Genomic DNA, 27512 nt, shown 5'->3' with positions numbered 1-27512 from the left:
TGAAACAGAAATTAGATGCTTTCAAACAGAGAACAGTCCTCTGTAAAGCAGGATTCTTGGACACCCTATTTGTGTAGACCTGTCCTTTTGATACTTTGTTGTTCTTTACAAGAGTTACTATTTCATTGATGGCCTGCCAGCTGTTACTATTATAAAATTTTTCTTCATGGGTTATTGCGATACCTGTAGTGGCATTTTCATTATTCATGAGGTGCATTAAGTGAGGGGCCCACTGTTGTCCGATGTTATTGCCTGGCCACCCACAATGCAAGGAGCAAACTATAAAGATTGGGAGGAAGGTCGTTCAGTGTGGCCTTATCTGGTCAAAATGGATTAGGACTCGAACCAATGGCTTCAAGTTACAAGAAAGGAGATTTTGACTATACATATGGAAAAACTTTCTGACAGTAAGAGCTGTTTGACAGTGGAACAGTCTGCCTCGGGAGGTTGTGGACTCTCCTTCCTTGGAGGTTTTAAAGCAGAGGTTGGATGGCCATCTGTCATGGATTATTTGGTTTGAGATTCCTGCATTGCAGGGGGTTGAACTAGATGACCCTTGGGGTCCCTTTCAACGCTACGATTCTATGATTAGGACCTGGGAGACAAAGGTTGCAATCCCTACTCTGTCATGAAGTTCACAGGGTGACATTGCACCAGTCATTGTTTCTCAGGGTTGTAGTGATGATAAAACAGGGAAGAGGGAAAACTGCATGCCACTTTGAGCTCCTGGAAGGAAAGGTGGGATATAAATACAATGGTAAATAGACTGTAAGTATTGGCAGGTGTACTTCAATCACACATAACCAAATTCAGGCTACACAATTAAAGTGGATTTGGTGCTCTTGCACAACAGACCTTATTCCCTCCCAAAACTGAACCATTTGCCATGAGGATAGTGATGGGAAAATGAATTTGAAAGTATGAGATCACAATGGCTTGATCCCATTGTGCCTTCCTACAAACAAATTTTAGAATGAATTCTAGAAGAAGAAGAGAAGAAGAGTTTGGATTTGATATCCCGCCTTTCACTCCCTTTAAGGAGTCTCAAAGCGGCTAACATTCTCCTTTCCCTTCCTCCCCCACAACAAACACTCTGTGAGGTGAGTGGGGCTGAGAGACTTCAGAGAAGTGTGACTGGCCCAAGGTCACCCAGCAGCTGCATGTGGAGGAGCGGAGACGCGAACCCGGTTCCCCTATTAGGAGTCTACCGCTCTTAACCACTACACCACACTGGCTCTATATAAAGATTCTGTCCTCTCTCTGGTCAGAAATGATTGCATCTACGACTCAGTCATCTAAAGATCTCACTACCTTGTCGGTGTTTAAATGCATGGCTTATAATCACCAGTCTCATTTAGATACCTATTTGGACATATAGACTGCCCATATTAAGCTATCTGATTAAGTTAGGACTGATGGAACAGCCTCATGTCCAACATCAGCTGGCAATGTTTTTTTTCTTTTCTGTTATGTTCACAAATAAGAAATAAAATAAATGCTCTATAGACAGTTGGCATCATCTAACCTCCCTGTAAACTTTGTGCAAACAAATAAAAATGAAAAATGAATGCTCATTAATCAGGTTTTCTGGAAGAAACCTCAGAATGGAACATCTATGCACTCTAGAATGTGCTCCAGAATCTTTTGCAGATAATACCCTGGGAATGGCAGACAAGCTGATGTGCAAAGAGCTTGCAGAAAGCAAAAAGTCTGAACACATGTGCAGATACAGTCCCAGGAATGCTCAAAGCACTGTTATGCCTGAGCTTGCCATGTTCTTGCAAAGGGCCTCATTTCTTAACTAATAGCTGCAATTGTAAGAAAGGAAAGGTATACTGGGTGTGCAACCTCGTGCCTCCAGGGCAATATCAATTTTGTGTCCTAAAATTATGTAGATTAAATAAATTTGCCTTAGCTGTGCTTTAATTTATTTTGCTTTCATGGTCCAGGGTTTCGTAATCCAGACATGATTTGGCAAGTCAAACCTCCAAAAATATTTGAAATTTTTGAATAGTTGGGAAATGAAAACCCCCATATTTTCTGCCAAAAGTGATGCAAAAAATGACACGTTCTATATGGTAAAATGACTAGCAATTGCTAAAGCAATCATATTTTTGGCCATCAGAGGGCACTAGCACACTCTTTAAAATGATTTGTTAAAAAGTATTTATTAGGATGAACAGCTTTTTAAAAAGATTTGCCTTTATTTTAGACCCGTGGAACATGATGGCTGGCCATTTTTTCAAGCACCATAATACTAGATTGAAAACCATCCTTTTCCAAAGGCAATAGGCTTATTTTAATCAGTATTAAAGTGTAAGAGATTGCTACTATATTCTCAGCATGGGGACGAAACAGAGGAACACTTAGAAGTTTAATCCCCACTGAAGTCTTTATGCGTCATGGCCACTCTTGTTAAGGGTCTGAATGTATGCAGTTTCTCAATCTGATCTTTAAATCTTGCCTGAAAGCAAGTAACACATTGACTCTTTCCTTTCCTTTCCTTTCCTTTCCTATCCTAGGAGAGAGAATTGTTGCAAAACCAAATATCTCTTAGTAAGACTGACAGTCCTTTTGTCAAAATCCTCCACATATACTTGCTCCTCTCCCTGTATGAACTGACTCAGACCCTGAACTTGTCATCTGAGGCCTTTCTCTATGTCCGCCATCCCAGAGAGAATAGCAACAAGAGAATAGGCCTTTTCTGGGGTGGCTTCCTAATTGTGGAATGCTCTCTCCAAAGAGGCTCGTCTGGTGCCATCAACATGTCTTTAGGCATGTTGTAAGAATTCTGAGGTCTCAAATATAGAATATTCATAAATGCTCACATATCTAAATATATAAGCCATGTGTCTGAAATAGTAAAGGTAAAGGTACCCCTGCCCGTACGGGACAGTCTTGCCAGACTCTAGGGTTGTGCGCCCATCTCACTCTATAGGCCGGGGGCCAGCGCTGTCCGCAGACACTTCCGGGTCACGTGGCTAGCGTGACAAGCTGCATCTGGCGAGCCAGCGCAGCACACGGAATGCTGTTTACCTTCCCGCTGGTAAGCGGTCCCCATTTATCTACTTGCACCCGGGGGTGCTTTCAAACTGCTAGGTTGGCAGGCGCTGGGACCGAGCAACGGGAGTGCACCCCGCCGCGGGGATTCGAACCGCCGACCTTTGGATCGGCAAGTCCTAGGCGCTGAGGCTTTAACCCACAGCGCCACCCGCGTCCCCGTCTGAAATAGTACAGGAGAGCAATCCTGAAGCCATTTTGACCCTCCCAATGACCTCAAATAGTCCTCCGCAGTAAGGAAGGTAAATGGGGAAAGCCTTCCCATTGTCTTTTCGCTTACAAATCCTGTCTTAAAGGTGTGTTTGTGTATGAATAGGGTGAGCCTGTGACCTGGATTCAGGAACTAAAGTATTAACCATCACAAAAGAATGGCCAGACTGCCCAGGTAAATGCAATCAGCAACCATTATCAGGTATCCTGGCAAACAGGATTTCTGCTGTAGACAGCCTCCTATGATGTATGAGATTGGGGGGTGGTCTTTGGCTAAGGGGGTTGGGCAATGTCAAAAGTCTTTAAAGGTTCCTGCACACTTTTGTTCAATGTCTCTCCCTCCTTGGAAGGAAGGAACTCGTGTTGCAACAGAAAAATTAATATCTGCCTTGCGGCTGGATCCTGCCTCCATCCATTTTTCTCTGACTGATCATGGACTTAGGGGACTCAAGAGTCCGATGGGAAGTTGGGCAGCCCAAGCCCAAGCCCAATTTTTACATCAATTACCAGCCAAAAACATTCATCTTCACCCAGGCCAATGGCTATTAAATAATCTATGGCCCGTGAAAGTGTAGGGAAAGCAGACTGTCATTACGATGGTTATTTTATTATTAGGCTGTCTCCCACTATGTTTTTTTTATCATTGATGTTCTGTAATGTGGTTTTAATGTTGTACACAGCCCTGGAAACTTCTGATAAAGGGCAGCATATTAATGGAATAAATAATATTTAGCAACACCAATAAAATATTACGTATAGTACTTCCAATGTTCTAGCTTGTTCAAAGCTTGTTTTATTCCCTGCACCCCTCAAAGAAAGATCAGAACACCATTATTTTTCCCAGTTCTTTTACAAGTTTGTTTTGTAAATAAAATTAATTTATTCTACAGCACATTAAAACTTTTTTTTCACATTTAAAAAAATCGTATTTACAAATTAACATTTCATTTTGTAATTGCGGCTCCTTCGGTCCTCATTTTCTTCCTTCGTTCTGATTGGCACAGAAGAAATCAAGATGGACAAGGGTGCAATTCCAGCCATGGTTCTCCATGGAGAAGGGCCCAGCAGTGGACTATAGCTCTTCTGAACATCAATAATCCATTTCTTGAGGGGTGGTGGTGGAGCAGGTATGAGGTTATCTACAAAGGTTCCCCTCCTTGCTTTTGTATCGCATTGTACCACGTGTCCCTGTTGCAAAAAAAATTCCCAGTATGTTACATCCCCGCACAATAAGGCTGCAATGCCTTCATTTATAGACATAAAGACAGGTCCTGGATTTGAAAGTCAAGAGGCATTTATCTCATAGGATGGCGGTTTGTGTCCATGACTTGCTTGCTGCTCTAAAAGGTGCTACTGATCAAATGCCACGATTCAGAACTTTCTTTAAATGAAGAGGTGCAATCAGCAGCTGCCTACGACAACTGTTCCTGGTGAAGAATGGAAAGACACCACTTCTGTCAAGAGTTCCCCAGAAATCATAAAGAAAACCATGGAAACAGGTAGGTGGTAAGGCTACCAACTGAGAACCAAGAAAACCAACTGGCAAGGTGGTTTTGCATTCTGCATTCAAAGCTCTCATAGTTGTGGTGTTGGCCTAAGAAACACTGATGGGACAAGTTGTTCTTCAACATGGGACAAATGTAAGATCACCTACAAATTAGGAACAACTTTGGCCAATTTAACACAAATTACTCATTTGGAAACTCCCTTTGGTGCAACATCTTCATTGCACATGCTCATGTAATATTGATAGGAATTATTTAGGTTTATATTTAAACTAATATTAATATTTGAAGTCCGTCTTCTAATTTGACCCTATTCTAACTATGTCTTTTCCTTCCTTCTAACAGGAACTTTTTTTTTTTTAGTCAAAGGAATGAATACCTCACATCTGGAATTACTGCTTTCATACACAATTATCACTTGGGCATGTTTTGAAACCACAGTACTGCTGCTACCTTGCCAAGCTGATCTGATAGGTGAGTGACAATGTGACAGGCTAATAAGAGCAAACACTTCTTTAAGAGTGGCTGCTAAGTGACACATCTCTCCAATCCCCCTGGTTTAGACTGCAATCCCAAACAGACTCAGTGGAAGCAAGGGTCAAGTGAACATAGCAAGGCTTCTTTTCAAGTAAACATAAACAGGATTGCACTAGTCTTGTTGCAAAACCAACACAGTAGTTTTCATCAGTTTCAGTATTTACAAACAGGTGCTGGAACAGTGCAGAGACCACCCCCTCCCCTCCCTTTATCTCCAACATCCCACTTGATTTTGATTCTGGGTTGATGTGTAGCTTAGCTAGTAGTTTGGGGGGGGGGGAGAGCAAGGGAGGGGAGAGATGACAGAGGTGTATAAAATTATATATGGCATGGAGAAAGTGGATAGAGGAAGGTTTTTGTCCCTCTTGCCTACCCACCAGGACCATCCATGAAACTGAAGTTTGGCAGATTGAGGACAGAGAAAAGGAAGTACCGTATTTTTTTACTCTATAAGACGCACCAGACCACAAAACGCACCTAGTTTTTGGAGGAAGAAAACAAGGAGAAAAAAAATTCTGAATCTCAGAAGCCAGAATAGCAAGAGGGATCGATGTGCAGTGAAAGCAGCAATCCCTCTTTCTGTTCTGGCTTCTGGGATAGCTGCGCAGCCTGCATTCGCTCCATAAGACGCACAAAACATTTCCCTTACTTTTTAGGAGGGGAAAAGTGAGTCTTATAGAGCAAAAAATACGGTAGTTCTTTACACTGTGCAGTTAAGCCAAGGAATTTGCTGCTGCAGTAGTGCAGTAGTGGCCACCAATTTGAATGGCTTTGAAATACGTATTTGCGGAGGATAAGGCTATCATGCTGGCTACATTGCTTCCAACATCACAGGCAGTACGTCTCAGTACCACTTGCAGTTGCTGTTGTACTTGAGCCCTGCTTACAGGCTTCCTGCGGCCATCTGGTTGGCCACTGTGAGAACAGGATGCTGGACTACAGAAGCCTTTCGTCTCATTCCCAGAGGCTCTTCTTTCCTTACGCTCTTACAAAGGGGTTAATGGGCATTGTTTTGGGCTAGATTTCTTTGCCTTTAGCTTAAGACTCTTCAGTTAATTTGAGTTCCGAGGCTGCTTGGTTGAAGTTTTTTGATTTATACATATTAATGCTGAACAGGAATTTCTGCAAGCTAGACAAGGACAGGTTTATGATGTCGAGTTTGCAGCTTCCCGTCTCTGCTCCGGGCAGGCTTCATTAAGTAACTGTATACAGTGGATCAGAAACCTGAGATTCCTTGAAGATTAAACCAGAATCTGTTATAGCTCAGTTTACAGGATTCTAGTGGCTCTATGCTATCACAAGCATGTATTAGAACAAGGGTGGGCAGTAGGTAAATCAAACCTACTAGCAGAGCGCCAGATAATTTGAAAAAGATTGACATGGGTTTCTTACTTCCTCTTGTGTAATAATGGGGGGGGGGGGTATTTTCCCCTTCCCTCAATTAGGCTGCTGAAGTCAATGTAAAGGTAAAGGTACCCCTGCCCGTACGGGCCAGTCTTGACAGACTCTAGGGTTGCGCGCCCATCTCACTCAAGAGGCCGGGGGCCAGCGCTGTCCGTAGACACTTCCGGGTCACGTGGCCAGCGTGACATCGCTGCTCTGGCAAGCCAGAGCCGCACACGGAAACGCCGTTTACCTTCCCGCTAGTAAGTGGTCCCTATTTATCTACTTGCACCCGGGGGTGCTTTCGAACTGCTAGGTTGGCAGGCGCTGGGACCGAGCAGCGGGAGCGCACTCCGCCGCGGGGATTCGAACCGCCGACCTTTCGATCGGCAAGCCCTAGGCGCTGAGGCTTTTACCCACAGTGCCACCCGTGTCCCTTGAAGTCAATGTAGCTTGTGAGTAAACCAGAAATAGGTGTGTGTGTTTTTTGGGGGGGGAGGGTTGAAATCTCTGCTCTGTAGTAGCTCAGATATAGCTTTGTATAGGCTAGTCACCCATTGTATGACTCTTAGGGTACATGCATATATTCCAACACCACTTTGCACTTGAGGTTCTAAGGAAAAGCAGGCCAGGGAGGGAAGTCTACACCCTGTGAACCCGAATATATACTTTTATGGAGTAGTAGAATTTTGCACCTGATCTGAGAATTATCCCATTCAAAGGATGTGTGGGATTTCCCTTTGATAGCAGTAAGACCATTTCATTGAGAGATGTGTTGGCAATGAAACATTAAAAGACAGCATTCTGCACCTACCAGCATCAGAGCCTTTCTTCATGTTCATTTCTTTCAGGGGACATGACATGCAGGAATCCAGTCTTGAAAGGCTGCTGGAATTAAGATGCAACCAATGCTTTCAGGCCACAGCAGACATAACTGCAATCAGGATGTAATGCACCAACTGGTCCGTCGCTATCTGCCAGCTGAAACCTATGAACTAGGGACTGAGAACCTGGCACCCTCCAGATTTCTCTTGTACTACAGTTCCCATCATCCACAGTCCCTGGTTATGCTGGTTGAGGCTGATGGGAGCTGTAGTCCAACAACATTTGGAGGGCCACAGGTCCCCTGTTATAAACCATGCCTGGCTTCTGTTGTACCAAACCACCCCCTCAAATACTGATCACTGACTGCTCAGACATAACATTTGCAATTCTTAACATTTGGGATTCTTAGAACCTGATGGATGCTTGTTTGTTGGAAAGTGGTGCAAAACGTGGAGACAATTCCATGTTGTACATCTGGAGTACAGTTAGGCAAATTAAGAATATATGGAACTGCCTGATGGGAGTGCTTCTAGACATGGACAATTTAGCAGACCAAATCTTTGCTCTTCTGCCTGGAATTGGAACAACAACTCTGCTTTCAGACTCAGGTCCTTCTTACAATCATAAAATTGAAGAGTTGGAAGGGACCATGGTAGTAATCTAGTTCACCCCCTGCAAAGCAGGAATCTTTGGCCCAACATGGGGCTCAAACCCACAACCCCGAGATTAAGATTCTCATGCTCTGCCAACGGAGCTATCCCTGCTATTATGGAACCTTTCCCTAGCAAATAAGTCCAGCCTATCTTTGTTGGTTTTTGAGAGAGCTCTGTGTGTGTGTGTGTGTGTGTGTGTGTGTGTGTATATATATAAATTTCAATATGCATATGATCGATTGTTGGGCTTTGAGCAATTGTCCATGCTCATTTTTACAGGGGTGTACAGTGATTTAGACCTTGTTGTTTTTATTTATTGTTATGTTGTGTTATGGATTTTTTTTTTTGTATACCATCTTTTGAGGGCAATGTACTCTGAAAGGTAGTTTAAAATTAAACATTTTGTGGGGAAGGGTTTAAATACTGCTTTCCCCACCCTCACTGCACTCCCAATTCCTCCTCTATTTTTTAATTATTTTTTTGGAGCAGGGCAGGGAGAGAAAAGAAACAGAAATAAATGAACGCTGTTTGGAAAGGGAAGAGGTACAAGTAACAGAGTTGTATTCCTAGAGAAGAGAGGTGGACTATATAGAGAAATAAAAGTCTGCAGCAATCAATACAGGCCATATCCAGCAAAGGAAGCTACTAAATAGCAGCACAATAGGCCAGCTGCTCCTGGGGAAACTAGATAACTGTTCCATTGTGGGGCTTTCTGTGGGGTTTCTTTTAAGAGTTGGATTATCTGCGCACACAAAAATGGAAGCTGAACAGGGAAAAAAGAGATGGGAGGAGCATGTCATCATGCAGATACACCATAAAAGTAGGTGAACACGGTGTGGCCATTCCTCCACAGTGATTGCTCAGAGTGGAAGCCCCTATGAAGTCAGATTTCTGGGTCCATCTAGTCCACACCAAAAGAAAGCAACTGGTACCTGTCCTTGGGCAGCCTCTGTCTCTGGTTTGCATCAATGTCAGGCAGCACCATACATCCTTTGCGCACAACTGTACTCCAGCACCAAATGTGGAGTTCTTCAAGAGGAGGAGATGAAGACTATCGTGAGCCCAACTATTTACAGTGAAGATGAAGAGGACCACAGAACCCACACCACACAAGACAGCAGCAATCCAAGAAACAGTTCCTTTGTTAGCTTTCCCTCTAAAACCCTTGGGTCCTGGTGATGAATTAGCTACTAGGGGGCTCAGTCCCAATGCAGTTAAAGTTTTACAAACACTTCCTGTTTCCATCTGAATGAGACCATTAGGGTGGGAACAAATAACAGGTAAAGAGGTCTGGCTCCATAGAGATGCAGGAAAGAGCATCCCTATTTCTGGATCATGCTCCCCATATCGAGGTGGCAACCATCAGGAGGGTGTGTGTGTTTTTCACTCTGTCCTTTAGCTTCGCCATCCTTCTGGCCCAGACAGGAATAGGAAGGGCCACCTTCAGTTTGCAGTATGGGAAGAAGACAGGGAAGGAAACCCTTTATAGGCCAAAGAGATGGAAACACACAGAGGCCAGGAGAATGCCAAAACTGTTACGATAAGCAGTAAACCAGCAAAGAGGCAGAAACCTCAACAGGCTTATTAGATCTCCCCACCCAGGAGGGAGGGAAAAGAGAGACACCAGGCCACACTGAAAACCAACCATTCCCCATCAGAAGGATCAGTAGAATGAATATTGGTTCTCCACAGCTCTGGTTCTGTTGCGTGAGCCCTCGCTTTCGTGGTAATCCTCTGCCCCAATGGCGGCAGAATCGAACAGGCGCTCGGTGCTGTTGCTTCGGCTTCGGGCGCTCAGGGTCCCCTCCATCCGATGGTACAGCGAGTGGCTGGCCGAGGAGGAGGAAGAGGAAGTGGTGCCCTCAGAAGGGGAGGCTGGCTGGAAGGTGACAGGGACAAAGCTGGAAAAGTAGTGTTGCGACTGCAGGTCGTTTCTGCAAGTGGGCTGTTGAGAAGCCACAGCGGGGGACGGGCTGACCTCTGAAACAGGAAAAGGAAGTTGTCAAAGACACCAGCAGCCACACAGCGGTGGACCTGACCTATGCAGATCCCTGGTTTTTCAAACTGAAGTTTTACAATCACATATCCAACATACATAATAAAAACAAGATTCCAAAGAATGTCCTAGACTTCCCTCCTCCCCTTTGTGGCTCCTACTGTTAGTCATTTCCTCCTGCATCTTTTATAATAATCCAAATATTTTACATCTCCATTATATCCAAAATTCACCATTAAACTACAAGTGTTATTCCAATCCTACTAATGATTTTAACTGTTTACAATGATTTTTAAGATAAATTATAAATTCCCCCCATTTCTTATTAAATTTTGGTCTCCCTGATTTCTGATTCTTCCAGTCAATTTTGCCATTTTGGCATAATCCATCAACTTGATCTGCCATTCTTCTCTGGTTGGGACTTAATCTTCTTTCCATCTCTGGGCCGATAACATCTACACAGCTGTGGTCACATATAAATAATATTTTCTGCTACATTGGGCCATCTACTGTATTTTGATTATGGGTCATTAATGTTTTTTTAAACACTGAGGACTAGTTCACTTCATCAGATGGGATAAAGTGTTATCCAGACTTCCACAGATACGCACAGTGTGTGTTTGCATGTGTGGCAGGATAATATTTCATACATTTGATGAAGTGAACTGTAGGCCCACAAAGGTTTAAGCCATAACAACACTGGTTAAAGTCTTCTAGGTGCCACGAGACTCTAGCTTTTGTTGCATGAGACTAACCCCACAAAGACCGCTGACCACAGACGAATTCTCTGTGGTTTTCAATCTATGCTCAGGCAGGCCTCAGCTGGGGTTGAGACAGCAAGAATGGGGATTTAACCTACCTGGCAAGGGGCTCTGGGCCACCACATAGCTACGGAGTGTTATATCAGCAGAACCGCCTGACTCCAGGGGTATGGGGTGCATGTGAAAATGCCTCAGCATATCAAATATAGTCTGGAACCAGAGATGTTGGACGTGGCACTGGCCGTTTTCATTCAAGGACAGGCGCAGGTGCTGTAAGAGATTAGAAGGCGAATGAATGATTTTTAACCAGCTACCATAGAATCGTAAAATAATATTGTAGGAAGGGAGACCAATGGTCATCTAGTCCAACCCCCTGCAATGCAGGAATCATAGCTAAAGGATCCTGACAGGTGGCCATCCAACCTCTGTTTAAAAACCTCCAACAAAGGAGAGCCTGCCACTTTCCAAGGCAGTCTGTTCCACCGTCTAACAACTCTTATCATCAGATAGTTCTTCCTAATATTTAGTCAGAATCTCCTTTCTTGCAATTTGAATCCATTGGGTTCAGGTCCTAATCAATGGAGCAGCAGAAAACAAGCTTGTTCTATGTGGCAGCCGTTCAGATACTTAAAGACCACTTGCATCATATTGTTGTGTTTTGATCTGTGTTTCCAATGTCTTTTGTAATCTGCTTATTTGTGCCTTTTTCAGAAAGAGCTGTTATTTCCTAGAAAGCTCTGGGCCGGAACTTTAATGATTTAGAATACTTATATCCCAATTTTATATTTCCCCCAAAGTTCTTAAATCGGCTTTCGAAAGGTTGACACAACACAGACGCATTCAAGTGTAGCATCAGGAACGGAAATAAGATGGTGCAAAATAGAGCAAACCTGAGAGGATCACTGCCGCCTTGGAACTTCTCACCGCTCAGAGAAGTGGGGTGAGCATACTAACGATTCATTTTAATCTCTGTAAGCTAAATTTCAGGTGGCGCCAAGAGAACAGGATGGGAGAACACGGGGCTTCCATTGATCTGCCAGCTTTGTATCTGGTTGATGCATGCAAATGAACACATATCCCTCACTCAACCACCCCAAGTAGTGGCAAAGAATCAAGGGCTGTTGTGCCCGCAAGACACGTTGCAGCATTCCCACTGCCTCCCCCTCTGTTATGGGGAGCAGGCAAGGCAGCCGTGTCTCTAGATTTTGGCTGCTTTCCTCTACCTGGCACTCACGAAGCTCTCCATGCCAGACACCAGGCTATTAACAAGCCAAAGTAGTCATCGTGGTTTTGGTTGGTGGTTTCTAAGCCTCTGGCTGTTTTACTATTTTATGCCTATGTACAGGCATGTTGCCAAGTGCCAGTGACTCCTTTCAACCGGAAGGTTTATTCTCAACCCCCGAAACAATATTTGCAACCAAAACCCTTCAGTGGCAATGCAGATCAGCCTGGAGCTGGAGAGCTGCTGCCAATCAGGGTAGACAATACTGAGCTAGATGGGCCAGCAGTATAAAGGCAGGTTCCTGTGAACCAAGAAGTCATCAAATCTTAACTTTAAATGCTCAAGGCAGGCTAACAGCTCAGGGAAACACAACTGCTGCAGCTCCAGGATAAAACAAAAACGGTCCCTTGACAACTTGAGACCAACTTCCTTAAAGGATTGCCTTGCCCCTTATATGGCCACTATTTCAGGTGCCACATAATATTAATTCTGCACTTCTAAAACTGAACTTTAAGCTTGGCAGCATCTATGCTCTGGAATTCCCCCCCATAGACCCCAGACAGGCACCTTCATTGTTCTCTTTTCGGAGCCAGCTAAAAACATTTTTGTTCAGGCAAGCCTATCCCGACATGCGGGTGTGTTTTAGTCTGCTTTGGGCTATTGCCAATTTTAATTCTATTTCAAATAATAATAATAATAATTACTGATTTTAACTCTTGTCTTTTGTTGACAATTTTAATGTTTGTTTTATTTTTATGTCTGTAAACTGCTTAGAGGTTTTGCATACAATCAAGCAGCACTTTTGCTTTATTTATTAAATGTACTGATCACTTTTCTACCAAGGTAACTCAAAGTGACTTAGAATATATCTAAAAATGCATATATTATAACTGCGTTAAAATCTACAAGACAATCCAGATGATTAAAAGCCAAAAACACTCATGCCTGGTGGGAAATGCATGTTATTGGCTGGTACCTAAAGCTATGCAATGATGGTGTCAGGTGAGCCTTCCTGGGGAGAGAATTCCACAAGCAGGGAGCTGCCATAGAAAGTCTCTTCTCATGTTGCCAACCTCCAGACCTCCCATGGAAGAAGGGCCACAGCTGAGAGTATATTTTTATAAATTTTGTTATAAAGATCCATCCATTCATGAATAACGGTCACCTGCCTTGGCTTTCCCCTGGAAGTTAAAGGTCAGCACGTATTCGCCTGGCCGTGTTTCACTCTGTCGAATGACAAACAGCCCATGGCTTCTGGCTCCACCGAACAGGACCAGCTGAGCAGCTTTGACCCGTGATAGCGTCCCATGGAACCAAGGGAAGTCCAGAAGGTTGAGCTCCGCTTCCGTCTCGCTTTCCTCCCCTGTCCCAGTTGAGAGAAGAAGGAGGAGGAAGTCAAATGCTGGAATATTATGCTCCAAATTCTACTGCAAGGAAGTGAGATTCTGCAGGTGGGTTATTCATTGAAGGTGTATTCTGCAGCATGTTCTTGACATAGTAGCAAGGCACCAGTGGTGGATTTATTCTGCTCGTAGTTTGTATTGCAGTGGCTTCCCGAATGCTAACACATTCTTGCTGTTTGGAGGGGCTATAGCCTAACTAAACTAAAACCAGAACCTTTGAGCTATAAAAAGTTAAGGGATTTCATCAGGAACTTATAGGATATGCATTGATTGGAAATGAAGCAATGTGACCACCCTAAAACATCTGCAGGAGGGTGTCCTTTCACAATGCAGGCTCGCCAGTGAGGAAAGTTGTATTTGTATGGCAGATGTGTTTCGCCAAATTCACAGATCACATTTTTAGGTGAATGCTTAAAAAAAATGTAACCTATGAATCAGAACCATGTGATCTTGCTTTGCGATTACCTTCAGTTCTGAAAATTGGCATAAGTGTGGAATATAAATAATTAGAAACAATGGCCAGCACACAAACACCCGCACCCACACACACCAGCAAACCATCTGAACTGTTGGAAGGATGCATGCTATTCCGTTTAACTGCAAACCTTGTGTAACTGATCTGGGCACAGCACACACACACACACACACACAGAACTTTGATTTGACATAGCAAGCTGCCTGATACCAGGTCAGACTGTTCATTTGTCCAGCCCAGTATTAAAGACCTGCCTCACTCAGCTGCCCCACTAGACCTCCCCTGTTCAACCAAATTGGAAGCCACACCAAACTTGCCATAGCTGAGGGCTGTCCCAGGAGGGAGAGCTCCAGAAATGAAGTTAGCACTCTGTCTGGAAAATTAGCAAAACTGAACCACCTGTAACAACAGTGGGCCAACAGATTACAAAGTACACAATTCCAAATAACAGGGAAAAAAGTCTTATGGGGAGCAGGGGAGAGCTGATCATATTTCTTCCAGGAAACACGCTACCTGCAGTATGGCTACCAGTAGCTGATGACTCCAATGTCTGTAGGAAGTTATCCAATGGCACATGAGCTCTGTATTCTCCTGCAGAGTCCCTGATCCGACCATGAGGTGCTGTGACAACAGTGGCAGGATTTGGCATAGTGTCTGGGGCAGCAGAGCCTGCACATCTGTCCTGAAACCGGGAGGTATCTGGAAAAAGAATTCCGCTGTTAAAAAACCCCCCAAAATCCATTCTCAAGGCTTCAAACAGCTTCTCTCTTTTTCTGCAAAGTAATTCCTGCATTGGACCAGATGACCTTTGGGGTGTATCCCAATTCTACACGCTATGATTCCAATTCACATGTTGTCATTAGCATTTTTATCCCACTCTTCAGCCAGAAAAGGTTCCCAGAGCAACTTACAAATATCATTGATAATATAGTCCCTGCCTTCAGCTTCACATTGTAAGAGACACAATACAAACGGTAAAAGGAAGTAGGAGGGAGCAGGAAAACATCAAGCTCAAGCTCAGATTCTTAGTTACAAGTGTTATCATGTCACCAATGGGTATACATTCTGCGTTTATTGATTTTTTGGGGGGGGGAGGGAGGGAGTAAAGTTTCATTAAATCCTAAGATTGAGCGGGATTATAGCAGGACATAAGAAATGGGCGTGTGTACCCCAAGCAACATAGACTCTATCAAACTACCAGGAAAAGGGAGTTAAATAAAATTGCTGTAAGTTGTTTTGGTGATTTGGAGGTTTAATCCAAAATCAAGTAAGATTTAGGCTTGTTTGTGTTTCTGGTATCCTCTCTCCTATATTATGGATGTTCTGTACTATTTTATTAATACTATTGCTGCAAGTTTGTCATGGCCTTTGGCTAGGACAATAAACTTACAAACTTGAACTTGTAACACACACCCAAATGTACTTCTCCAATCATAGAAAAGCCTCTTTTTTGTAGTATGCATGGGTTATTGGGGCCACAGTGTACACATTAAAAAGTAAATAAATCTGATTTTAAAATCTGATTTAAAAGTCTTGTTACCACCAGCTAGGAACTCGCAGCTACAAGAAGACACTCTGCTTGGCAGGCAGGCCCCCTGGGTGCAGGAGGAGAGTTCTATGTCGTCCCCACTGTCTCTGGAAGAAACGAGCAAGCAGTTGGATACAAGATATTGCACCAGTGACTCTCTGCAAGTATATGTATACATTTTTTTTTAAGTGTCAGTGTTCTGGATTCACTGATCTCTCAAATGAAAGAACAGCTGTTTTAGACGGACCAGACCATGTACCATAAACAAATCCCATATTGCTAACATCTCTCCTTCTGTCTCAGGTGAGTGGAGACTCCAGCAGAAGCCTCCATGGCTTCAAGAAGGGCCCTAGCTGGAATGAAGGGCCTAGGTGATGTGGTTCCTCTTCATCCGGTAACATTTCTACTGAATTATGTAGAAGGATCAATATGGAAAGTACATAAGGAAATGATCTCTCAATCTGTTAGCAGTTGCCAACATTTTATATGCTGGCAAATGGAGAATGGCAACAGTCCCAATGGTCAAAGAATGGCACAATAAAATGTGCGGCTATACAATAATGGCAAAGTTAGCTTATTATATAAGGTTTAAGGAATACAGTTATAGACAAAATATTTGCATGTTAAGATGGAAGAAATATGTGGACTATTGTAGGTTTTACTGAGTATTTCTAAGTGTTACTGGTTCTCAATGTTCTGAGGAAGAGGATGAGAATTGCAGATTTTTTTTTGTTTAATCTGTCTTTTTTGTGTGTGTTGATATGTATGGAAGATTAAACATTGAATAAAATACTTAAAACTGAAAAAAATGCCTATATGTTTACCACTAATTTGGGGGTACCATTTGGAGGCTAATGAAAATCAGAATCTTGAAAAATATTCTGAATAAAATCCCTGTGGAGCAGTATGAGCACCATACTGCCTATCACCATTTGCACAAGCTTTTCTGAACTTCAAGGGCACTCATTCAGCAAACCCAATCTCAGAGCCCCCTGCCATCTTACCCAGGATCTATGCAGTCTTGTATATCTGCCACCCAGGAGTGTTTCTGCAACGAATCAATCGTTTCCAAGATATACTCAGCACCGTTTTCTACCTGGATGAAAAAAATACAAGGGGGGGGGGGGAAAGCCATTCTTTGTGGTATCTTAAAACAAAAAGACATCCTTCATCTCTACACATTCCCACACACATGTGCAAAGACTCAACGGGATCCAGGATTCACCCTTAGAAAAGTGTGAAGGAATAAAATGATTCCTCGGATCAAGAAAAGAGTGCGTTTCTCCCAGCAGCTAGCACCTGGAGTCTCACACGTCCCTTATTATTGAAGGTACATGTCTGCCTCATGCAATTCTAACACACAATTTCATTGTGTGCATTTCTCTCTCTACTATATGGCTAAGAGAAAGGCAGATGTTCGGGTGTGTGGCCCAGAGGGGAGGCTTTGCTTTGAGGGGAGCAACAAGCCCCCAAAGAGAAATACATGTGGGGTGAGGGAAGGGACGAAGTTCCCTCCCCCAAATGAAAGGTCGAAACCTGGGTAGGAGAGGGAAGGGGTCGGGGTCTGCCTAGGGAGTTTAAGGTGTGGTGAGGCAAACTTGGTTTGGCTCCCCAACTTCCTCCATCCTAGCCTAGAAGGTGCGGCGATAAATGGCTTCCCCACATACGCACAAAAGAACGGTGCGAGAGGAAACTGGAGGAGCGAGAGGAACATGGGAGCATATAGAGAGGCATTTTACGGATTAATGGGACCCTTAGCATGTCCTACACTGCAAAGCAGGGACAGCTCCCTGCCATCTTAGAAGGGGGTACAGGTGGATAGCTAGAGATGAACCTGGGGTAAAATGGAAGGGTTTGGTGATGTGGAGACAAGTTACTCAGGCAGTCTTGAATCTCCAGCTCTCCCAGTTGAAGCAGAGAGAGGGAAACTGAGGCAGAGAGAGCAGGGATGGCAAGTGAGCAGAAGGGCCCCCCTTAGTTTTGTAAAAAACTGCTGGTTTTGCCCATATTTTGACAATCTTCTTTGTATATACAGTACAGTGGTACCTTGCTTGTCAAACAGCTTGGCTCCCGAACAAATTGGCTCCCAAACGCCGCAAACCCGGAAGTGAGTGTTCCAGTTTACAAATGTTTTTCGACACGGCTTCTGATTGGGTGCAGGAAGCTCCTGCACCCAATCAGAAGCTGCGCCTTAATTTTCAAACGGTTCCAGGAGTCGAATGGACTCCTGGAATGGATTAGGTCCAACAACCAAGGTACCTGTGTGTGTGTGTGTGTGTGTGTGTATAAGGTTTGGTGTTACTGGTTTTTTTAATGCATTTTTAAATTAATTTTCAACATTAACATAATACTAACCATAAAAAGAAATAAACAAGGGAAGAGACAATAGATATTTTAAGCACAGTATGTTCAAACATAGGGATCATATCTGACAGCAAAAGCAAAACGGAAAGAAAAAACCCACTAGACAAGAAAATACAGTGGTAGGATGAGATTTATGAGGATAATAAAATCTTAATATCTGGAAATATGGTCTGACCCCCAAAGGAAGATGGTCATTTAGTGGATGGCTAGTACAGGTTGGGTTAGAAAGGTTAAAAGAGACCGAGTTTCCTCAAATTTATCCTTTTTTTTGTTTGTTTTGCTCCGGCTAAGCTTGTTCTTTTGTGTCAATTTATCTCGCACAGCCAATTTCCAAACTTTACACTACCAACAACCTTCTAATGTAAAAATAGAGGAGTGGTTCCAATGATGAGCAATTTCTATTTTGGCTGCTGCTAAAAGCAACAAAATTACTTGATTCATGTCCTCAGGAAAAACAGAAAACAGAGTTGAGACTGCGGTTCTAAGGAATAACCTGAGAGGCAACAGAAGGGGGGGGGGGCAAAACCCTCATCCAAAAAGAGTGTACCATGGAGCAAGTCCACCACATGTGAAAGGAAGTACCCAACCGTAGATGACCTCTACAACACTTGTTGGAAGACCCTGGGTCCATGTGAACCTATTTCACGTGAGTAAAATAGCACCTCAGCACCACTTTTATCATAGATCCCTTAACTCTGAAAAAAATAACCTTAATAGGGGTTTCTGCCATACCACTTTGCAAAGTCTTATCACTGATAGTCCCAAGTCATCTTCCCAAAAAGCTTTTAAACTCAAATTAGATTTCATGAAACATGACCGCAAACCTTTATAAATGATACTATTCCACCCTTGAGATTTCCCCCAGAAATATGTAAGTTTTCAAAGAATGCCAACTATTTCAGTGAATCCCCTGTATGAACTATGTCTAGTAGACAAGTGAATTTGAACTAGGTGTCACATCCTCCGGTTTTTCTAAAAGCAGGGGTGCGCTCGATGGTCTAAAAATACCCTTGGATTCCCAGCCCCTAAGTTGTGCACATTTATCAGAATCTTTAAATCAGGAATGCTGTGTTAAGGGAATTAAAGGTGTTTACTGGTATTTTTAATGAATATTTTATATTGTTCTCTGTAAACTGCTTTGAGGTTTTTGTCCATTTCGTGGTATATAAATCTTTTTATAAACCGTTAAAAAGAATAACAATGCAAAGGCCAACCCACATCATGTCTCGTTTTGGCTTTGAATTTCAACTGATGCAAAGGCAATAATTCACCAATGATTGTTGCTGGACTGGGGCAGGAAGAGAGAAAAGTAAATTTAGCCAGTAAGATGCCCCACCTCATCTCTCATCTCCAGGTCTCTCTACATCCTATCCTCATCCCATGAATGGTTTCTATAAATTCAGGAAGCTGGAAAATTAATTTGGATGGGGGGGGGACCTCCAAAACCCAGAAACAAACGAAATCCATTCCCCCAAATCCAATTGTGCAAACACAAAGCAAATGTCAACGTTTTCGTTCATCACAAAAGTGCCTTTTGTCCACCCTGACAGAGAGCTTGGATGGAAGTTTGCATAAGTTCGATTTGCCAAGGAACTGCTCATGCAGCAGCTAGGCCGGTCTCCATGACAACCCGGCCTGCCCGTAGGGCATCGTTTCATCCCTGAGTTGGCTCTTCAAAAAGGGGAGCCCAGCGCTTACAGGGAGGCAGGCGGTGCAATTTTAATGAAAGGGTAAAAAAAAAAAAAAAAGAGCGCTCATCACACAAGGAAGGTAGGAGGGCGAAAACTGGACAACGCTTTGAAATAGTGCACCTGCCTCTCCCTTTTGCAACAGGCTTTCAAAAATGGAAGAGGAGTATGAGACAGTCTTGGAGATCTGGGTTTGAATCATGTTTAATGTAAGGTTACCAGACGTCCCCATTTCCCGGGGACAGTCCCTGGATTTGCAAATCAGTCCCCATACAAAATCCATTGAAGTTGAAAAGTGTCCCCGGATTCATTGAGAAAAATCTGGTAACCTTAGTTTAATGGACTGCTGACTGCAAATAAAGAAAGTAGGCGCCAGTGGCTGATGTGGCAAACACGTGGCTACACAGTGGGCTTTTCTACCTAAGGTGCCTTACCTTCAGCACAAAGGTGTTGTCTTTGTCCGGCATCTCCAAGGGCATAGTTGTGCGCACCTCGATAATGGCCGAAAGAGGGATGCTGACCTTCGCTTTGGAAGCCTGGAGGCCAAAAGAGAGAGGGAGTTAAAAAAAAAAAAAAGTACAGTGGTACCTCGGGTTACATACGCTTCAGGTTACATACACTTCAGGTTACACACTCCGCTAACCTAGAAATAGTGCTTCAGGTTAAGAACTTTGCTTCAGGATAAGCGGCACAGCGGCAGCAGGAGGCCCCATTAGCTAAAGTGGTGCTTCAGGTTAAGAACAGTTTCAGGTTAAGTAAGGACCTCCGGAACGAATTAAGTACTGTATTTTACGCCCTATAGGACGCACTTTCCCCCCTCCAAAAATGAAGGGGAAATGTGTGTGCGTCCTATGGGGCGAATGCAGGCTTTCGCTGAAGCCTGGAGAGCAAGAGGGGTCGGTGCACACCAACCCCTCTCGCTCTCCAGGCTTCAGGAAGCTATCCGCAAGCCTTGCGAGCCCGGCGGGAGTTGCCGCCGGGCTCGCAAGGCTTGCGGATAGCAGCCTGTTCTGGGGGCTGGGGGGGAAATAATTTTTTTTATTCATTTCCCCTCCCAAAAAACAAGGTGCGCCCTATGGGCCAGTGCGCCCTATAGGGCGAAAAATACGGTACTTAACCTGAGGTACCACTGTATATGACAATTGTTTTAGAAATAGTAGTTTTCCTCAGGAGATAGCAGAGGAAGGAAGGCTGTTCACATGAAGGCAACGTTATTAAAAATGCGATTTCCCTAATCTTCTCCAGCGACGCCAGAATCTTTTAATTAAAAGTACAGCACCCACTGGGAAATAGGAGGAGGAATAGGGAACATTTCATTTACATATTTTCACACACTGCTGTGTTCCAACATCAGCAATAATTTTACATTTCTAAACTTCTTCCTTTTTTTTAAAGTCCTTGAACAGATAAACAGAATTTAACTATTGAAAAACTCCCATTAATAAAAAAAGGTAAAAGCAGCCACAAAGAGCTAAGGAAGGGCAAAAGATTGTAAGAGGAAATATAAAAGGCTTTTTACACACACACACACACACACACACACACACACACAGAGAGGGGGGGGGGCAGGCCGGTACAGGTAAGCTAAGATGGACTTCACCCGCCAAAAAGGTGTTCTCCTGAGTAGTCTGATCAGAAAGAGTGATCTGCTGCAGGCAGCTATTTTTCTCCAATCCCATTCATTTGATAGGGCTTATACCCAGTAAATTGTATTCATAGAAAACTGAGCTCTGTTGGTTTTTTTTTTGTTGGTTTTTAATGTATTTTTTATTCTGAACTCTGTTGTTGATGATGGACAGTGATAATATAATGGAGTGTGACAATAAATAAATAATAATAATAATTAAAAAAAAACAGAGTCCACATCCAGGACTCACCTTTTCAGCCCTGAAATCGTATCCTCCATGGTAACATAAATGAAATATGAGTGGGTTGGTGGTTTTTGTTTTGTTTTGTATATTCTATTTCCAAATGCCCAACAGGAGTACTATCTTTAATTTCTTTTATAGCACCTGCTAGCTGAAGAGAGCAATGTCTCTGAGCATGTATAAACTGCCTATCCAGCAATGTTCAGTGGGTGACCACAAGAAATGCAGCGCTGCTACCGAAAGCAGAGTTTGGATTTGATAACCCGCCTTTCACTCCCTTTAAGGAGTCTCAAAGCGGCTAACAATCTCCTTTCCCTTCCTCCCCCACAACAAACACTCTGTGAGGTGAGTGGGGCTGAGAGACTTCAGAGAAGTGTGACTGGCCCAAGGTCACCCAGCAGCTGCATGTGGAGGAGCGGAGACGCGAACCCGGTTCCCCAGATTACGAGACTACCGCTCTTAACCACTACACCACACTGGCTCTCCAGACATGTCACTCCTTTTCTCTTTGTAATGTCAAGTAGAACTTACCCGTGTTATAATGCCAGGACATTTTGCATCTCCCCTGGCCAAACTGGTTCACAGTCAATTTATGTGCAACAGCAGCCGGGAAATAGAAAACCTAGAACCCTGGACAATATGAAATAGATATCTTCCAACGCTACAATTTTGGGATTCTGTGATTCCTCTTAATCAGGTGCACACCAATCTCCTCATCGGCAAACAACAAGAGCCCCCATGTGACACTTTGACCAAGTCGCCAGAGGAAAGCTTTTACCACTTGCCACCTAGAACAGAAAAATGTTCTACACCGATGCCACTGAACAATCCACTACAGTGGTACCTCTGAATGCGAACAGGATCCATTCCGGAGCCCTGTTCGCATCCTGAAGTGAACTTAAGATGTGACTGCGTGTGCCGCGTTTCGCCGCTTCCGCGCATGATGTCATTTTGAGCGTCTGCATGCGGTGAAACCTGGAAGTAACGCACTCGGTTACTTCCAGGTCGCCGCGGAGCGCAACCTGAAAATATTCATCCCGAAGCTACTTCAACCCGAGGTATGACTGTACATCTTCACCTGCTAGGTCAGAGGAAGTCACTCATTGAGTATGAAAATATTGTGAAACTGTTTTGAAATGTCTTTTATACGAAGATAAAAACATACTGCCTTTCTATATACGTACATAGAAGTGTAAGGCTATCATCGCACAGTCTCCATAGGAGCTGCATCACAATCCTAGATCTGCAAGAAGCCAGGACGCAGTGGCGGGTGGAGAGGTTGGTAGGGTTAGGCAGAGTCGACAAGGACCGCAAGGAGAAGTGGAAGCCCCGAGTATAAAACACTTTGCTCGATGTATTTATACTTTCGGTTGTTTCCCACCCCCATGCTTTCTTGTGGAACTGCTTGAGTGTAGCATCATCATCATCACCATCTATTATTTATACCCCGCCCATCTGGCTGGGTTTCCCCAGCCACTCTGGGCGGCTCCCAACAGAGTATTAAAAACATGATAAAACATCAAGCATTAAAAACTTCCCTAAACAGGGTTGCCTTCAGAGGTCTTCTAAAAGTCAGGTAATGGTTTATTTCCTTGACATCTGATGGGAGGGCGTTCCACAGGCCAGGAGCCACTACCAAGAAGGCCCTCTGCCTGGTTCCCTGTAACCTTACTTCTCGCAGTGAGGGAACTGCCAGAAGGCCCTTGGAGCTCTACCTGAATGATGGGGGGGTGGGGGGGGGGAGAAGCTCCTTCAGGTATACTGGGCCAAAGCCATTTAGGGCTTTAAAGGTCAGCACCAACACTTTGAAATGTGCTCAGAAACGTACTGGGAGCCAATGTAGGTCTTTCAGGACCAGTGTTATGTGGTCTCAACGGCCACTCCCAGTCACCAGTCTAGCTGCCGCCTTCTGCATTAGTTGTAGTTTCCGGGTCACCTTCAAAGGTAGCCCAACATAGAGTGCATTACAGTAGTCCAAGCAGGAGATAACTAGAGCATGCACCACTCTGGTGGGTAGGTAGGGTCTCAGCATAAGCATCAAAGTAGTAGGGAAACAAAAGTAACAGAGTTTTTAGGGAGAAGGGCTCCCAGTTTAGCACCGTTTGTGTGTGAGGAGGGGTGTGTGAAAGAGGGGAGGGGGCTTCAGTCCACACTTCTCTTTTCCTAGGGATAAATTAAGCACTGGCCCAGAGAGCTGCTTTAAGCAACCTGTCCACGACCTCCTCCTTGGGGATGGGAGAAAGGTTAGAAGGGAATGAATGGAAACAAGATCTCTTGCTTGTTTGGCAACAGCCAGAGAGCAGGCACCATAAAAGGGTTTCACCGAAATGGGATTTTCCATGCGCCCTTGTCCGGTCCCCCCTGCAGAGTGACAAATTCCCTTCGGCTCAATTTACAGAGACGCCGTGATGAGCGAGGGAAGGTTTCGTGCAAGGCTATGCTTGAACCCGGAGCAGGCACACAGGCTGCAGGCATGAAACCGCGTGCGGCTGCTGCCTGTTTCACACCCAGCTGTCACAACAGCTGGTCTAGCAAGAAATCCAGAGAATGGCCAAAAAGGAAACACGCTCCACAAATCAGCAGCAAATAAGCCGCTGCGGTCACAGAGCGGTTTCTCGATACCAAGAGAAACTGCAGGGTGTGTGGAAAGACACCGGAAGGCTATAGGGACATAGGAAGCTTCCTTATACAGAATTAGATCAAGGGTCTGTCTAGCTCTGCATTGCACAGCCCTGGTCTGCTCCAACGGGCAGCAGTTCCCCAGAGTTTCCACACAGGGATCTCTCACACAGCAGCTCTCCCCACTTGGGAGATGCCATTGGGGACTGAACTTGGGTCCTTTCTGCATGCAAATCATTGCTCCATTACTGAGCTGTAACCCTTCCCCAATGATAATAGAATTCAGCTCCCCTGAAAATCCTAACTTGTATTTTCCTTTTTTTTTTTAAAAAAAGCAAGCTGCTAGCCCCTATTGTTTCTGTTATTTTTACCATTGCTTGGATTTGCCTCCCACATGTTTAAGGCCGCACTGGAATTCCCTGGGCAGCTCGGCCTCTCTGGCTAAAAATATATACTTGAACCTGTGGGCTACAGATGCCCACTGAAACCACAGAAGCCAGAGGGAGTGGCCAAACAAAATTTCCGCAGGGTCCAAGGCCTCCTGCCTGGGGACACCCAAAGAAGGCATCCTTACGCACCATGGTGCCCATGGGTGCCAGACTAGGGGGTGCCAGACTAGATCCAGACCTGCTTAGCTTGAAGCACTACAAGAAACTGGACCCCCTTTCACAAGTCACTTAGTATGACTGTGCTGACTGAGACTCATGGGAGTTGTAGTCCAAAACTGGAAGGCACCAGGTTGTTGTGTAGGTGGAAGGGGAAACTTTTAGGCATTTATAACAGAGCAATTGTGAGAGAAAATGACATCTGGAAACAAGCTACAAAGGGCGGGGGGGGGGGGGGAGGCATGAACAAGCTTCTTATCTACTGCCGCTTCCCAGACATTTAAAGAGAGACAATCGATTAAGGATAATAAAGCGCGCGCGCACACACACACACACACACACAAGATGTGGAAAAAATAAGACAGGAAAGGATTCAACAAAAGACAAAGCACCAGCCTGGCTTGGCAGTAATTCCTTTTGCTTTTACATGCAGCCTTTTAGGAAGGAAATGGGCCCCCGGGTACTCAAGGGAGCAAACTGGCTCAATACTCCAGTAAAAGGATCTCCAGCACTGGAAGAGACTTTGGCCTGGGACCTTGCAGAACCACGGCCTTCTGAGCCAAAAACACTGGCCACGGGCCTGACTCAGTATACAGGATTATGTCTTATTTATCGATTTCATTAGGGTTCCGCTCCATCCTTCCTCCCAAAAGGAGCCCAGAGTGGCATCAGCAAAACAATACAATGTGAATAATACAAAACTATGCAGCGCTTAGTTAAATTATGGAAACCAGTCCCACAGCAGGCCGTGATGGCCACCAACCTGGATGGCTTTGGATTGGAGAAATTCATGGAGGAGAAGGCTGCCTGCTAGCCACAATGGCTATGCTCTGCCTTCATGGTCAGTTGCAACTGGTACCTGGCAGCAGCCAGTCATTCCATCGGGCTGTGGGAGAGATGACAAAAGGGGCCTGTTCCATGAGCTCAGCTGAAAAGCCAGCTCTATCAGGCACCTCCTGTCCCCGAGCTGTTTCTATGCCAGCTGGTCATTGTAAGAACTACTATTTAAAATTGGCACCCAAGTAACCTTACTGTATATGTTGTGAAACATGGATCACTTATAAGTGCCATCTCCAACTCTTTGAAAGATTCTATCAATGGTGTCTTTGAAAATTTTCACACATCCCTTGGGAAGACAGGTGATCTAATGTCAGTGTACTGGAAGAAACAAAGATCACCAATGTTGAAGTAATGATTCTTTGAAATCAACTTCGTTGGACTGGTCACGTTGTTTGGATGCCTAATTATTGTCTTCCAAAGCAACTACTCTATTCCAAACTTAAAAATGGAAAGCGTAATGCTGGTGGTTAACAAAAGAGGTTTAAAGACTCTCTCAAGGCAAATCTTTAAAAATGTAGTATAAACACTGACAATTGGGAAACACTGGCCTGTGAGCGCTCCAAGTGGAAAACTGCCTTGACCAAAGGTGTCATGGACTTTGAAAATGCTCAAACTCGGGACGAAAGGGAGAAATGTGCTAAGAGGAAGGCATGCTTGGCAAACCCTCACCGTGATCAACTCCCGCCCAGAAACCTACGTCCCCACTGTGGAAGGGCGTGTGGATCCAGAATTGGCCACCGCAGTCACTTACGGACTCACTGTTAAGATCATGTTCATGGAAGTCAATCTTACTCGACTATGAGTGATCGCCAAAGAAGAAGACTCTAATACAAGCCATTTCACTGGAAGTGGACTAGAGAATGATGATTCCTTTCACCCTTCTTAGGGTGAAATTTCACTTTGAGGGCAGAGAAGCATTCGGCTTCCGCTTCCCGATCTCTGTCCTTTGCTTAGTTGGCTTCTCTGCACCTGCAATCTGACGCTCACCCCATTGAAATAAAAGCAAACAAACCCAACACATACATGTGAAAGGCAGGTTTTAGCTACGGAAGTCCTTACCTTGGGAGGAACATAAAACTCGAGAAGGAACTTTTCTCCCTCCATCTTCACAGCTTTCCTTAGCAGCAACCGACACTTTTGCCACTGAGAACTCCCCACACAGTTCGTATCATCAGCGACCATGTAGCGGAGGGTCCCTTCCCTCTGAATGTCCACCAGATCTACCTTGGAAGACTGCCCCTTCGAAAGGCGCAGCTTGTGGGTCCATTTCTCCCTGGAATCGCCATGCTCCTTGTTCCCGGGAGGGCAGTGTTCCCTGTCGGACCGCCTGCTTTGCGTGGCTTCTGCACCGGGCTCTGGGGAAGACCTCCTGTGCCACATCTCCTTCATGCCATCCACCACGCACAAGCTCATATTCCTCAGGGAAAAGCCTTTCTTGAACTTCGGCTTGGAGGTGGCGTGGACGGAGACATCCTCTGAACTCCGGGATTGGCCGTAGGAGGAGACCTTCCGGGCCTGGACCTGCTGTGATTGGCTCAGATACCTGCCGGAGGAGACGGGGTTGTCCATGCTGTCGAGGGACTCCGTGGAGGCCTGCTCCTTCCTCGGCAGGAGGTCCTGCCCGTAAGGCATGTGGCAGTTCTGAAGCCCGACAAATGGCACGATGTTGTATTTGGTGGGGGAATTGGAAACGAACACCCTGTTGACTTCCAAGCTGAAGATGTCCAAGAAGTTGGCGGCAAAGTGGTGGGAGAAGGAGCTCTCTGCCCCGGGGGTGTCGTAGTGCGGATTCTCCTTCAGGAACTGGCAGAACTTTTGGGCAAAGTCCACTGCAGCGGCCTGGGCGTGCAGCTCACAGAATTCCCTCCAGTCGGGAAGCTGGGAGGGCGGATCTTGACAAAAGGCATCACCATTCATGACTGGTCCATTCCACCTGCTGGCAAACTGCCCAAAGGCAAGAAAGAGACAGT

The 27512-nt window shown here is 44.6% G+C and overlaps 1 protein-coding gene across 3 annotated transcripts; it reads right to left on the bottom strand.

Moving 5' to 3' along the window:
• Positions 1-4028: 4028 nt before the first annotated feature.
• SH2B2 (SH2B adaptor protein 2) lies at positions 4029-27512 on the bottom strand. 3 transcript variants are annotated; one of them, XR_013390805.1, is made up of 9 exons: positions 26602-27512; positions 20045-20146; positions 16563-16654; positions 15571-15665; positions 14544-14729; positions 13322-13515; positions 11029-11200; positions 7510-10153; positions 4029-4697 (listed from the first exon to the last, which is right to left on the bottom strand). XR_013390805.1 is itself a non-coding variant. In XM_077919256.1 (9 exons), exons 1-8 carry the CDS (start codon positions 27457-27459, stop codon positions 9837-9839), a joined length of 2016 nt encoding a protein of 671 aa, XP_077775382.1. In that variant the 5' UTR covers positions 27460-27512; the 3' UTR covers positions 4029-4697; positions 9819-9836. The 3 variants fall into 3 exon arrangements, 2 of the variants coding, with proteins under 2 accessions (XP_077775382.1, XP_077775381.1); XM_077919256.1 differs by having other exon boundaries at positions 9819-10153; XM_077919255.1 differs by having other exon boundaries at positions 4029-10153.

This window comes from Podarcis muralis, chromosome 15 (assembly GCF_964188315.1).
Source record: "Podarcis muralis chromosome 15, rPodMur119.hap1.1, whole genome shotgun sequence".
Classification (NCBI taxonomy): domain Eukaryota; kingdom Metazoa; phylum Chordata; class Lepidosauria; order Squamata; family Lacertidae; genus Podarcis; species Podarcis muralis.
This window is presented reverse-complemented; position numbering and strand designations above follow the sequence as displayed.